The sequence below is a fragment of the Diadema antillarum genome, unplaced genomic scaffold (assembly GCF_040938485.1).
Source record: "Diadema antillarum isolate AM-2024a unplaced genomic scaffold, OU_Dant_1.0 seq00001350_RagTag, whole genome shotgun sequence".
Classification (NCBI taxonomy): Eukaryota; Metazoa; Echinodermata; class Echinoidea; order Diadematoida; family Diadematidae; genus Diadema; species Diadema antillarum.
The window spans coordinates 512,338-525,870 of NW_027272115.1; the positions used below are offsets into that span (position 1 = coordinate 512,338).

The 13,533-nt window shown below is 38.4% G+C and overlaps 1 protein-coding gene across 2 annotated transcripts in view; it reads left to right on the forward strand.

Annotated features, from left to right (window-relative positions):
- LOC139708581 (uncharacterized) overlaps positions 1-13,533 on the forward strand; it is a 39,515-nt gene that overhangs the window by 10,408 nt on the left and 15,574 nt on the right. For both annotated transcript variants that reach the window (XM_071620517.1, XM_071620518.1), the window contains 6 exons: positions 3,002-3,343; positions 3,734-3,856; positions 4,248-4,325; positions 6,036-7,579; positions 8,337-8,498; positions 10,940-11,104. In XM_071620517.1, the coding sequence (XP_071476618.1) occupies positions 3,002-3,343; positions 3,734-3,856; positions 4,248-4,325; positions 6,036-7,579; positions 8,337-8,498; positions 10,940-11,104 (2,414 nt within the window). The remainder of the gene's footprint in view (positions 1-3,001; positions 3,344-3,733; positions 3,857-4,247; positions 4,326-6,035; positions 7,580-8,336; positions 8,499-10,939; positions 11,105-13,533) is intronic.

A 13,533-nucleotide genomic window follows, 5' to 3' on the forward strand; every position in this document is an offset into this window, starting at 1 on the left:
GCTCCATCCCATGTTATGCTCGAGTGCACTCGGCTGTTGGCTCTCGGCGACTACGTGCACTCTGATCTGTCAACCCTAAATGCGCGAAATCGTGCGAAAGTTTTCCATATGATACGCATGTACTGACTGGCAGAGATCATCTAGGGAATTTAGGGGTCATAGGTCAATAGTCAGGGGTCAAAGGTCAAGGTCAACTCAAAATTTTACTATTTCCCTCATACACTCGTATATGAAATGCTTGCATTATTAGTTTTAAAACTTGATATATACATGCATTACCTAATGGAGATTATCCAGGAAATTTCGAAGCCAGAATATCAAAGGTCAAAGGTTAAGGGTCAAAGGAAAGGTTTCAATTCCCATCCCCCCCCCCAAAAAAAATATATATATATATATTGGGCCCTAAAAATTTGTTGACCCCTTTCTGTGACATTTGACCTTGTGATGACCTTTAACTCCCCAAGGGACATCTACCATCCAAGTTTGGTCACAAACGGACATAGGGATCAAAAGTTATGAGCCACAATCAAAATGCGCCCTAAAAAAATATCATTGGGCCCTAAAAGTTTGTTGACCCCTGTCTGTGACCTTTGACCTTGTGACGACCTTCACCTTCCCAAGGGACATCTTCCATCCAAGTTTGGTCACAAACGGACAAAGGGATCAAAAGTTATGAGCCATAAACGAAATGCGCCCTAAAAACTTAACATTGGGCCCTAAAAGTTCATTGACCCCCGTCTGTAACCTTTGACCTTGTGGTTACCTTCAACTTCCCAAGAGACATCTACCATCACCAAAGTTTGATTGCCATTGTAGCAACATGTGCTGAGTTACGTGTGATAAGAGAATCTTGCAAGTAAACTTTAACGTATGACTTCAAATGACCTTTGACCTTATCCTGTGACCTCCAACGGCACCATAACATGAAGGTACCCCCAGTGCATCTATGACCCAAGTTAGGTTGTAATCCAAGCAACTTATGTGAAGTTATTTGTCAAAAGAGAGTCTTGCAGGTAAACTTTAACATAGAAAAGAGAGTCTTGCACATACTCTTTAATATATGACCTCAAATGACCTTTGACATCATCACATGACCTCCGACAACACCATAGCATGAAGATACCCCTAGTGCTTCTATCACCCAAGTGTTGCTGCCATTGCTGTAACAGTTGCCAAGTTATGCATCATAAGAGAGTCTTGCAGGTAAACTTTAAAGGACAAGTTCACCTTCATAAACATAGGGATTGAGGGAATGCAACAATATTAGTAGAACACATCAGTGAAAGTTTGAGGAAAATTGGACAATCGATGCAAAAGTTATGAATTTTTACAATTTTTGTGTTGGAACCGCTGGATGAGGAGACTACTACAGCTTGTGAGTCATATGCGTACAACAGTATAAAGAAAATGTAAAAGAAAATTCAATATATTTTCACTTTTTTCGCATAATACAAGAGCACTTGACTTGACTCTTCCTAAAGGCAGGGGGAATAATATTACCCATAACATTTGTCGGTTACTAGTCAGGGGAATGTGTACTTTTTTCAAAAGATGGAATTTTGTGAAATTCTCTTTATATTTCCCTTATATTGTTGTACGCATGTGACATCCAAGTTATTCATACACTGCAGTAGTCTTCTCATCCAGCGGTTACTGCACAAAAACTTCGAAAATTCATAACTTTTGAACGGATTGTCTGATTTTCCTCAAACTTTCAATGATGTGTTCTATTAATATTGCTACATTCTCTCAATCCTTATGTTTATGAAGGTGAACTTGTCCTTTAACATTTGTGACGGACGACGGACGACGGACGGACGACGGACGGACGCCATTTGGATCCCTTAGTCTTGCCTTCACCTCCGGTGGGCGAGACAAAAAGGGTCCGTCAGAATTCAAGTAAAAATTCTCAATTCCCCAAATATGTGTACCTGCACTCTTCGACAATTATAGCAAACCCAGTTCAAGGAAAGTGAACATTCAAGTCAATTCTGACAAACCTGTCATATCAATATTTTGCCAGTTATGTGAAACTGTCATGGATCACACATTGTGAAGACATTGTACTATACGCCTATTGGGAGAATCATGCATTATGGCGGAGGCATCAGTCGCCATAGCGACATTTCTAGTTCTACTTATGTGCCTAATATGACGATGATACATCATAACAAAGTTATATAGGGAGCACAATGTTCCCATCTCCTAGGGTCTGGGAAGGGTCTAAATCGCTTGGGCTTAAGGTTTAATACAGGGACCTCAATTATAATTTGAAGCCAAAGGTAAACTAACTAGTTCAGAGATCAATGTCAAATATGAAAATGTACCTTGAGATTTTAGGCTTGAAAATCATTCTAAAACATGCCTTCCTTACATCAAATCTAAAAGACAGATGCCATGCAAGGATCTCAGCTCAATATCATTTGGAGTTCAAAGGTCATTGGAGTGGGTAAAAGGTAAAATGAGGTCAACCGTTGCAATTTATCATGAGTTTATTCTCGAATTCATAACTTTGCAACCGCGAAATCAGGACGTCATAGGTCCGAATCCTGCTCTAATGTATGCCTATGACATTCTTTGTCATGGACTTACTAGGACTTACTGTAATACTGATAAAATCGAATCAGTGCTTATCTACCCCAGTGCAGGGCAAGTCAAACCAGTGCCAACATTAAAAAAGATAAGTCGATGTTGTTTAATTTGCTTTAACTTGTTTGGTAGGCTGTATTACTCGAGGGTGTATTACTCAGGGGCATCTTTACTGTTCTTAGTTGATCGTGGGCCCTATGACCATGTAGCTTTCATGGTATGACCAATGACAGTCAGTTCTTGGTTTACTCCCCTGTGTCTTGTGTATCCTTTTATTTATAAAGAGATAAATACATTATATTCTGGAAACGGAGTGCCCCGTACCCTGTAATGTGGAGGTTTACACAGCCTCGGTCTTATGGGGTTATAATGCAAAATAAATGTCGTTTCAAACAATGCATTTGCTTTCTAGCCATGGCATCAAAATTTATCATCGAGGAATGCGTCGATGAGAGCGTGACGGGTCAAAGCCGGTGTACGTACCAAACTCCGTCCAACACTCCGTCCTTTAATCTTACTTGTGTCGTCAGTGGATTCAAGCCTAATATTTCGATGTTTTGGACCTACGAGTCGGGAGAGAGACTGAATTCTACGGTATCACAACAAGCAACACTATCTGATGACACCTACGAGAGGTTTGAAACAATCACTGTTTCATCAACCCATCAGGCAGAGCAAACCTTCAAGTGCGTAGCTACCGGTGACTCGCTGAATGGAACGTCGACCACTGGAATCATTGTTCTACCTTTACAAGGTTCTATAAAATGTTGCCATTTATATGTGATATCCGGGTGATGAACTAGCTTGGACATTCGTCAATACCACAACGATAACACATATCAATAAACAATAGGTAACTGTTCGACTAAGAAATAAAATGGATATTCATGTTGCTCTTACAAACAAAGGCAATGAGTTTGAGAGAAGCACAACTTCCGACCTGTGTAGTCCCGACTTCTTGCAATACCAAACAATCTGCAGAAATGAATAATGTCTTTGGTGGTGACTACTCTTCTTTTTTTTTTCGAGATTAAACATATATGACATTACTAGAATCTTTTTTTTTTTCATGAGGGAACTCGTTTCACAATAATTTACTTATGACGTCTTTCGATTCTTCTTCTTTGTCCTCTTTAAATTTCAGGAAAAAGCAATAATTCGGATCTAGCCATTGGACTACCTTTTGGTGTGGTTGCTGCTTCAGTTATCCTATTTCTCCTTCTTGGAATATTTTTGGGCAAGCACCACACGTACAATTTACAAGAAGGTAAGCATTTTTTATGATTAATACTTTTCAAATGGAAGTAAATTACATTTGCATTTATCGCAGACCCATAACAATAAAATTATTGCATGTTTACTGCAGAGGTTATGGTAATTAATCTGAATTCTACAATGTATGTTTTAATAGCTAACCCATTGCAGATTTGGACAAGATAATTAAGAATATCATTAATTATCATTTTAATATTATGGTTATAAGTGAATTCTCGCATAGTCCTAAACAAAAGATGCTGTCAGATGGATGGATATTCGAGATAAGAATTGACCATAACATTACTTTCACTTCATTAACGTGCACATCAATCGATCAATTGACATACAGAGCGTTTTATCTCTCGTAATCATGTCGCTGCTCATGTTTTCGTATTTCACAGCATGTGGCTTGTATCCCTGTTGGAGATTGTTCAAAACACAGCGGCCGGACCATGCTGACGTGGAATTAATGATGACGAGTATGACACTCTCTTCCAATATAACTTAAGATGTAACCAACCCTTCCCACACTCCCCCCCCCCCCACACACACAGAAAAAGAGAACAATCATGCAGCGTCCAGTACAATACCAGCCTCAGAATTATTTGTGTAACCTCAAATGTGACCGTGCACCACAAAACGAACAAAAAGTCGCACCCCTTGATTTATAAGTGAGGACTTAAAAAAAGTGAAATGGTTCAACCAAGTCAATCTTGAGTTTTTCATATTTTCTAAAAGAGCTACTCTTCTTCGACATTACTCTTCAGTTTGGTATCTTAACACGAATGGGAAAGTACGTTTTTAGCAGTTTTTCTACAACCCTTTTTTTGGGAAGAGTAGAATGATCAGGTGTGACCTAGGAGCCGCTTTTCATGTCTTGAAATTCTTTGCACACTCTTCACTTTCAAGTCTAATAACTTTCGAAAGCATAATGCTACTGATTTGAATGTTAGGATTAATCATAAGCAGAATGTGTTTATAGAACATGCTAAATTTTAGCTTAATCTGATAATCCCTTCATTGTTGTTGCTCCAGTGGTTAACACCCTGTGTTTTGTCCCTTTCATGGCACAGCTAGCACAGCTTGGTAAAGATTAAGCGCTTGAATACACCCTGTACTTCAGAGCCTCTTTTCTCAGTTTACCCTTTTCCAGAGTGTGTCCTTTCTTTCCAGTATTTATGTAGGTTAGGGGAGTTCATTTGAATTGAGATGTACATCATTTTAAAGCTTAGATTCTGCTCTTTCAGAATCTGCTGTTACCTAAAAATCCATGTCTGGCAACTTTTTGTTTGTTTTGTGGTGCAGGGTCACATATGATCGAATTCGTTTCGAACTAGCATTTCCCGATCTTGATAGAAATATCCAATCATATCTTTCTTTAGTCATTCTCATCTTCCCGGTAAGCTTTACCCTAATCCGTTCACAACTATCCGTTCACAACTATGGGAGTCATTCGGGAAGCTGACAGACAAACAGGCCAACGCCGACCAAAGTTCAACCTCCTTGATAGAGGAAAAGATGAATAGATACAAAGTAGGCAAATTAATTAAGAAACAAAAAGAAACGTTAATAAAAAATGGGTAACGTCCGGTGCAAACCATTTTTGGTAAATTAATACAGATTTTCATTTGTCCGGTGTTCAAGTTCATAATAAACTTATCTAAAGAAAACATAGGTAGAAGTATTTATCACTTGCAGAAACACTTTACTTTGATTAGGAGAGCACTTAATTTAATAGTATATATCACTGAGCCACATAAAGTATGTGAAGTCAGGAATGACTTTATCCAAACGGACTTCTTCTGTTTAAAATTTGTCCTCAGTAAATTACTTTTTGTGTACAATGTATATCGTAGTGTGCTTGTAGTATTTCTTTTTTGTGCGTTTGCTTTGCAGTAACCCATTTTGATTATTTGCAGGACAGTAAATTTTGCAAACAACAATATTCATAGTGATATATATTGCCCTTTGCTGCTTATTGTATTGATTATACTTGGTTTTTTTTTATTGCATCCATAATTGTAAGTCAACCTGAATGCCCATGTAAATGACTTTGTAATGTTTTAGCTTATACATGTTATATATCATACTATTCTTATGTATAAGTTGATTACCTTTCGATACAATCTGTGTGAAGTATGCATCCATACTATATCCTTTTTATTCGCCATGTTTTATTACCTTAACAGGATCATTTCCTACCTTTTCCCTCACGGAGAATCAAGTACAGCAATGTAAAAATGACTTGAAGGCATATTACCTTAATACACGACGTAAGGTGACTGTAGATCCGCTCAACTATATGGAACGTGTTAACTTGGATGAAATCTACACAAATTTGAGTCTAACAAATCCAAGTGACATGCATAAAACACCAATAACGTACGAGGATATTTTGACCAACGATGGAACTGTGAATCTTTCAAAGCGCCTTTTGATACAGGGTGAGGGAGGCGTCGGTAAAACAACACTTTGCTCAAAGATCGCTTGGGACTGGTGCCAGGGTAGGATTCTTCAGGATCTGGATATGGTGATTGTGATTCCTCTCCGAGATGTCATTGTTGACAAAACAATTGGTGACATTGTGGAGAGATATCTTTCTGACTCAAATGAATCAACAGCAGCCCAGATAGATGACTACATTTCAACAAAGCTAAGCAAAGTTCTTCTTGTGTTTGATGGTTTCGATGAGTTCAGCGAGAAAATAGGAGAGAGCAGTAGTGAGATCATTCGAATCCTAGGATTAGAGCAATATGAGTCATGCAAAGTTATTGTGACCTCAAGGCCATGGAGAACAGATGCATTTAGGTTGACCAAGAGTCTTGCCGAAGCTTATACGTTTATTAGCGTCCAAGGATTTAACAAGGAGAATCTAGGAACGTATATCAACAAATATTTTCGAATAAGAGATAATGACTCTCTAGCGGAAACCTTGCTCAGTTTCATTGAAGAAAATGATGTTATTCGATGTAACATGGCCCCTTTTCCCATTTTCTGTGCAATGCTATGCCTCATGTGGAAAGACATCAGTGAAGAGAGACGACAAAATTTGCAAAAATTGCAAACCTTTTCTGAGATTTTTGGAGAAATGATCTCGTTTCTAAAAGAACACTACGCATCAAACTTTTGTGAAAATCTGCAGAAAAGGGACGTTATTGAGAATATAAAGGAAGCTACTAGTGCAATTCAAGCCATTAGTGAGACAGCACTGGTAGGTTTGTTAGAAAGAAAGCTTTTGTTTCCTGAAAAACATTTCAAAAAGTGCCAGGATTCCATGGAAATATGCTGCAAAGTGGGAGTTTTGACAATAGAGAGAGACATCATCAATAGGAAGCTCCGACGCGGTGCCAACATTCCTTCCTTCGTTGTGTCAACGGTTTCGTTCCCCCATAAATTGTTCCAAGAATATATTGCGAGTTTATATCTTGGAAATTTATTCGCCAGTGATCGTGCCAAGTTCGATAAGGTGAAATATAAATTTCTTCTTCGATATGAAGAGTTCCGCTTCCTACTCTACTTCGCCTCGTCTTTAGAAAAAGATCTAGGCCATGAAATCATCGACGGCTTGATAGAATCAGGTGACCAGTACTTCTGCCTTGATGTTGCTTTTGAGTGTCATACTTCGGAGGCCGCGAGAACAGTGGGAAAACAATGGAAAGAATACGAACTAATACCTAAAATGTCAGAACATACAAAATCAGGAGTAGTTTTTCTAGTCCACTGTAGCCAACCGGTGAGTAATACACGTTAGACATTAATTGTCCAAGCCTAAATGTACTATGTAGAATAGCATCAGACTTCTGGTCCAGTGCATGCGTCGCAATCTTTGTCTTCATTAACGTGAGCCACAATCGTCTATCGCCTTTCTATTAGCAGACGTTGTTAGATCTGACTCGAATTAGAAAAAAAAGTTGGGATGCAAAGTCATGTCAAAAAACAGCTCGATCCACACTTCGGTATTAATTTGTTACGGTTTTTGCTAGGTAAAGTAAAGTTTGAATCGATTGGAAACGAACAACCCAATTTTATGCTTTCGTTAAAATAGGCAGAAACATTTTGACATAATTATTGCTTTAGGTTTTTTGAGGCTCTTTGAAACGTCTTCATTTCACTGACCCAAGCAATACTTTACCTTAAGAGAAGTGCAATCATGATTAACGGTCTAAATTAGATTGATCTGCGAAAATCTACAGTTGACAAATTGCTAAGTACCGATGGTATCAAAAACAATGAAGTTATATCATAATTTCATTGACGACTATGCAAAATGTAGATGCGAGATGTCACGCTATATACCTATATAGTTCTTCATTAGTGGCCAACAGAGCATGAATGCAGATGTCGTTAAGTCCGTTATAGCCTCTCAGCTTTAGCTTAACATTTTGGCCCGATTGGCCAGCCTTGCAGCACTTACTCACACCACTATACAATGTCACTCTACCTTTGATTATTCATTTTCACTGATGTCATTCAATACTCATTCCCATTAGGAATCGTTACTTATTAATAAAGTGAACTGCGGAAGAACTGTCTCACGGTACTTGGCGGAGGACTTATGTTCCAGCAGTGCACCGCGCAAAGTTACAATGGATAGCTCACGTCTACACAACACCTTCTACACGATCGTCGGCACTGAGGGTTGGCAGTGTCAGGCAAGACCTTATGACAAAATTTTCACTGTAAACGCGGAACCAACATCCCTGGTTATCATAAACAAAAAAAAAAGCGTGCGTTTATATGCACGCTATTTCAAAGGTGCATTACCAAATTTTCTGTGTTCATGACTTGAATTGTAAAAACTGTAGTATAATCATGATTATAATAATGATAATGTTGATAACAATGATAATAATAATAATAACGGTAATGATAATGAAAGAGAGTGAAAACACTAATATATTGTTGAGTGGACTTTGAAAAATGGATTTTATATTCTTCATAATAAATGAAAAATAAGGTTCATGTGATATGCCATGTATGTCACTTAGAAATGTATCACGCTTGAAAAAAAAATCGAATTCCAGCTTATTAACGATATGACATTTGAATTAAACAGCGGTAAATACCTTTTCGATCTAAGCATTTGGATAAAATGTCAGACTAAAAAATGCAGACTGTGTTTACCATCAGTCTATTATCTATAGAGGTTTAAACGTGTTCGCAGGTAGCTCATCGTCTGTGGGGGGGGGGGGGGGGGAGGGGTGGGGGTGGGGGTCGCCTACTAGCAACGGATAAGTGCTTGCAAAGTGGACAGATATCATACGTACTGCTTTGAAACAGTATGTTCCCTATATTTTTTCTTGACGATTTATATCAGAGGGGCACAGATGGGCATACCCCTGACCAAACGAGACAAAACAACCCCAAGAAATTTAAGAACCCCCATAGAGTGTACTTTCAAGTTTGCTCAAGGTCTATCCAAGGGTGGTCCCCATTAAGGGTCGAGATCAAATGACACGCCGGTTCTTACATTTAGATCTTCCCTGTATTGATATCATGTCCATCCTTTTTATTATCATCCAATGGAAATCGTGACACCCACCCCCATTTTTTTTTACCATCTTGATAACATCAGGGAAAATCTACAGTATGTCAGCCACCAGAAAAAAAAAAAAAGAAGTACAACCGAACCTTTTGCAACGATAGCTTTAAGAATAATGAATCAATCCAAATACAATTTCAGGATAAGAAACTCTAATATATCATCCATATCTTACAGAAAACTCAATACGGTTTGCCTTAGTGACCAAAGACAAATGGTGATCTTTGTATAGCATGTAAATTATCCATTCCCTCCCAGTTCTGTCCATTGTGTTTACACATTTTATGCACTTCCAAAATCATCAAAGTGGTCATCTTGTAAGAAACAGACCAATTTGTGATCTTCAATAATCCACATTAGCCTGGGTCCACTCAGCCAAATAGAATGCGATTTCTGCAAAATATAGGTCATGTATAGTATTTTTAGACTGATAAAGAGTACTCAACTAGTTTGATCATAGTGAGAGGGATCAATCCGGATCCGGTTTTGTTTTGTTTTGTTTTTTATCTTTTTTTTGTCAACAGAACCCTTTTGTTTAGTAGCACTCCCCGTGCTCATCGACCTCATTCGTCAGCTGTTAATGAAACTGATTTATAACATGACAAGAGAGCTTACCAAGTAGACCTACATTCTTGATTGTGAATAAAACAACAACAACAACAACAACAACAACAGCAGCAAAGATCAGGGAAATATTTCCTGAGATTAGATTATTATGGCACATATAACGGTTATGATATTATTTGAAGAGTTTGTTCGCAAAAACCGATAAGTCCACTTTTGAAGATTTTGAAGTACGGTCTCTGTCATAAAGGTCAAAATAATACATTTTAAGTGACACATGGGCCACTACATACAAAGGTACATTTTTGAAGCTATGGTCAAAAGAAGCAAAAGTATTCTTATTCTGTTTATTTTCCTTGACCTTTAATCGCAAATATCTCCATTTCGCAAATATGGATTTATCGGGGTTTTTTTTGCGAACAAACTCTTCATTTTCAAACAAACACGCATCAATGCGACTGACTTTGTACAAGGCTAAACCAGTTCTGCAGTTTCAACATGGTATACACATGCAGCTAGATTGAAACAAACACATGGTTTTGGTTCTTCGTATATTCTTTGTTTATTTGTTTGTTTTTTGTTCACTAGGTAAATTTCCAAAGAGACTCTACTCTTTTTTTTTTTCATGAGCCCAGTGGTCACCACATCCACTGCAGAGACAATGACAGATCTCATTTATAAAATGACACGCCATGATACAACTGACGTGTACCATCAATTTCATGCACTTTACACAACGTCTACTCCTCTAGTACGTCTTTTGTATGCAGATTTTAAAAAGAGTTTCAATATAAAGATCTTAAAAAAGCATTTTGTTGAATGCGGCTACACAACATTGTTGTATATTTTTACTTTTTATTATTTTTGTTATTTTATCATAATCACCTGATTTGACTTTTGTCTTTCTGTGTTTATTTCTTTGCATGCCTTGTTTTTTTAATTCATTTATGTTTATTTGGTGTGTATTTATTTTTTTTTTCGTTGCAGATTGAAGATGTGGATCTATCTTTACAGAGCTGGAATGACACTTCTGCAGAAAACTTGGCCCGATGGGTGTGTACTATGCCAAAAATTTCGAGCTTCAGTCTGAAATGCCCCTACGTGCCCGACTATTTCCTCTCAACAGCCGTGGACTTAGCTTCATCATGTCAGGTATGGTACCCTGGACTATGTATGACGAATTCATCGTACTATGAAACATTTTTCTACTATTTATACATGTTGTCTGCATTCTAGCGATATATAGGAATAACACTCTTTGCAAAGTTGTCAAGGTATAATTATATCCTCTCTCTCTTTCTCACTCTCTCTCTCTCTCTCTCTTTACACTGACACCAGTCTGTTACAATGGCCATTGTCTGTTGGTCAGGGGTTTTGCAACAGTTTGGTCCTAAAATGTAAAACGAAAAGGATGGAAGGGAAAACTATCATAGAATGCGATAAGCATCATGCATTAGTAGATAAAAGAAGCTGTAATGCAACCGACTTCGAACAATAAATGTCAAAGCTTCACTGATGATGGAACCATTTATATAGATTAATTTGATTACTTTCGTACTCACTACTCAATTTGATTGAGTAGGAAGCGTCTGTGTGGCAGCCCTCTCTTCTCTCTCCTCAAGTTTCTACTATGTTACAAATTTTTGACATCTGCAACAAATCAACTACTATTGAGTTTATTTGTGACTCTGGAATCAGCAGGACCAACTTGCAACTGAGTGGAGCTAGAACTACACTGATGTAAGTTTTTTTTGACTTGACTTCTATCTTGCGCGAGCCCTAAACAGCCATGTTCTTCTTGTCCCTTACTTGTTCACTCAAGCCTACTCAAAGTCTCACATTGTTTTGGTTCAGAAGCTGAACAGTTCACAATGGAGTTGACCAAGCAGATATCTATTGTGTGCTATTTACTTCTTGCAAAAGGAATTTGCCTCAGCGTACAGCATGACTGCTACGGCTCCCTTGCGAATGCCAGGTGGAAATCTAACATACTCAAGTACTGTGGACCAAGTGTTAGCTATTATGGCAACACAGTAGTAACTTATCAACTGCTCCTTATTAGATCTCGGGTTCTTAGTCCCAATTCTGGGCCTTTGGACTCTGTGACTGCCTTGAACGTGTACTCCTCTTCTCAACGAAATCAGCATGTTTCATATGATCCGACCGCTCTCCGAAAATTGAGTCCTTCCCTCTGTAATGGTGCATCGTACAGACTTAGGAAGGAAGTCCATGAACGCATCAAACTTCTGGATATAAGGAGAAGGCGGACACATTGAGGAAGAAGGGCAGTGGGCGTAAATCTCGACATGTTGAAAGTGCAGACTCATATTCATCCTTCAGTGACGTTTTGCCTCAGGTACCAAGCCAAAGGAAAGGTGTGAAATCTTTTCGTTATTTGAAGAAAGTATCTGCTGATCAGGACATCTCTCTCTCTCTCTGCATGAGGAACGCAAGGTCGCTGAAAAACAAAACATCTGACTTTGTACTTTGTGATTGACAACGATCTAGACATCGTTGGTGTTTGTGAGACATGGCTTACCACTGATAATGCAGCTCCCATTGCATATCTTATCCCAAGAAGATTGACATTCAAACATATACCAAGACATTGTAAAAGAGGAGGAGGTGTTGCACTCCTCAACAGAAGCAATCTTGACATCAAGATGATTTCATCAACTCATGTGAAATCTTTCGAGGTAATTCAAGTGGACAGCTGTCAGTCCTCTAAAACTGTACATGTGATTATAGGATACAAACCTCCCAACTCTAATGCTTTAAAGGAATTTCTAGAGTTTTTCAATCTTCTGAATGAACAACTCTCTCGATCTCCAAGCCTTGTTATTTGTAGAAACTTTAACATCAAGATGGACTCTCTCACCACAAATACTCTCAGCTTCTCGGAAATTCTGTCAGCATAATCTAAAGCAAAAAATAAAAAATAAAAATGAGCCAACCCACATCCGAGGGCACACTCTAGACTTGCTTATCTTCCGTTTAGATGATGGAGCAACTATCTCTGATGCTTCTGCCAATGATAGTATATCTGATCATAATGAAAATCATCTGCAAACAGAACATTCCAAAGTGTGCTGCTAAAAGACAAACAAAACATGTCTCTGAACATTAAGGCGATAGACCATAACACAATCTGCATCGATCCAAGAGTTCTTTCGCTGAATGAAAATGTGTACTGCTGCTGGAAGCACTGAGGAAGCTGTTATTGCATATAACTCCATCCTTTCTGCCATCCTGGATAATTATGCTCCAGTAAAACGTCGCTCTGTCGTAACTCGCCCCATGACTCAATGGGAGAGTGACGAAATACGACAAGAAAAGTTAGTTCGAAGGCAGTTCGAGAGAAAATAGAGATCATCTAAACTTGAGATCCACAGACAACTGTATTGCCAGCAACAACAGCGGGTTTAGGCCTTCATCAGTGCAGCTATAGTATCACTCAAACAGAGTTGGAGACTGTGGAAAAGACTCTCGAGACAGTTATTTAAAGTTGCAAATGAACTCCTGAGCAGAAAGCAAACTTCCTCCTTTCCTCAGCATGAATCGAACAAAGTTTTGTGTGATCA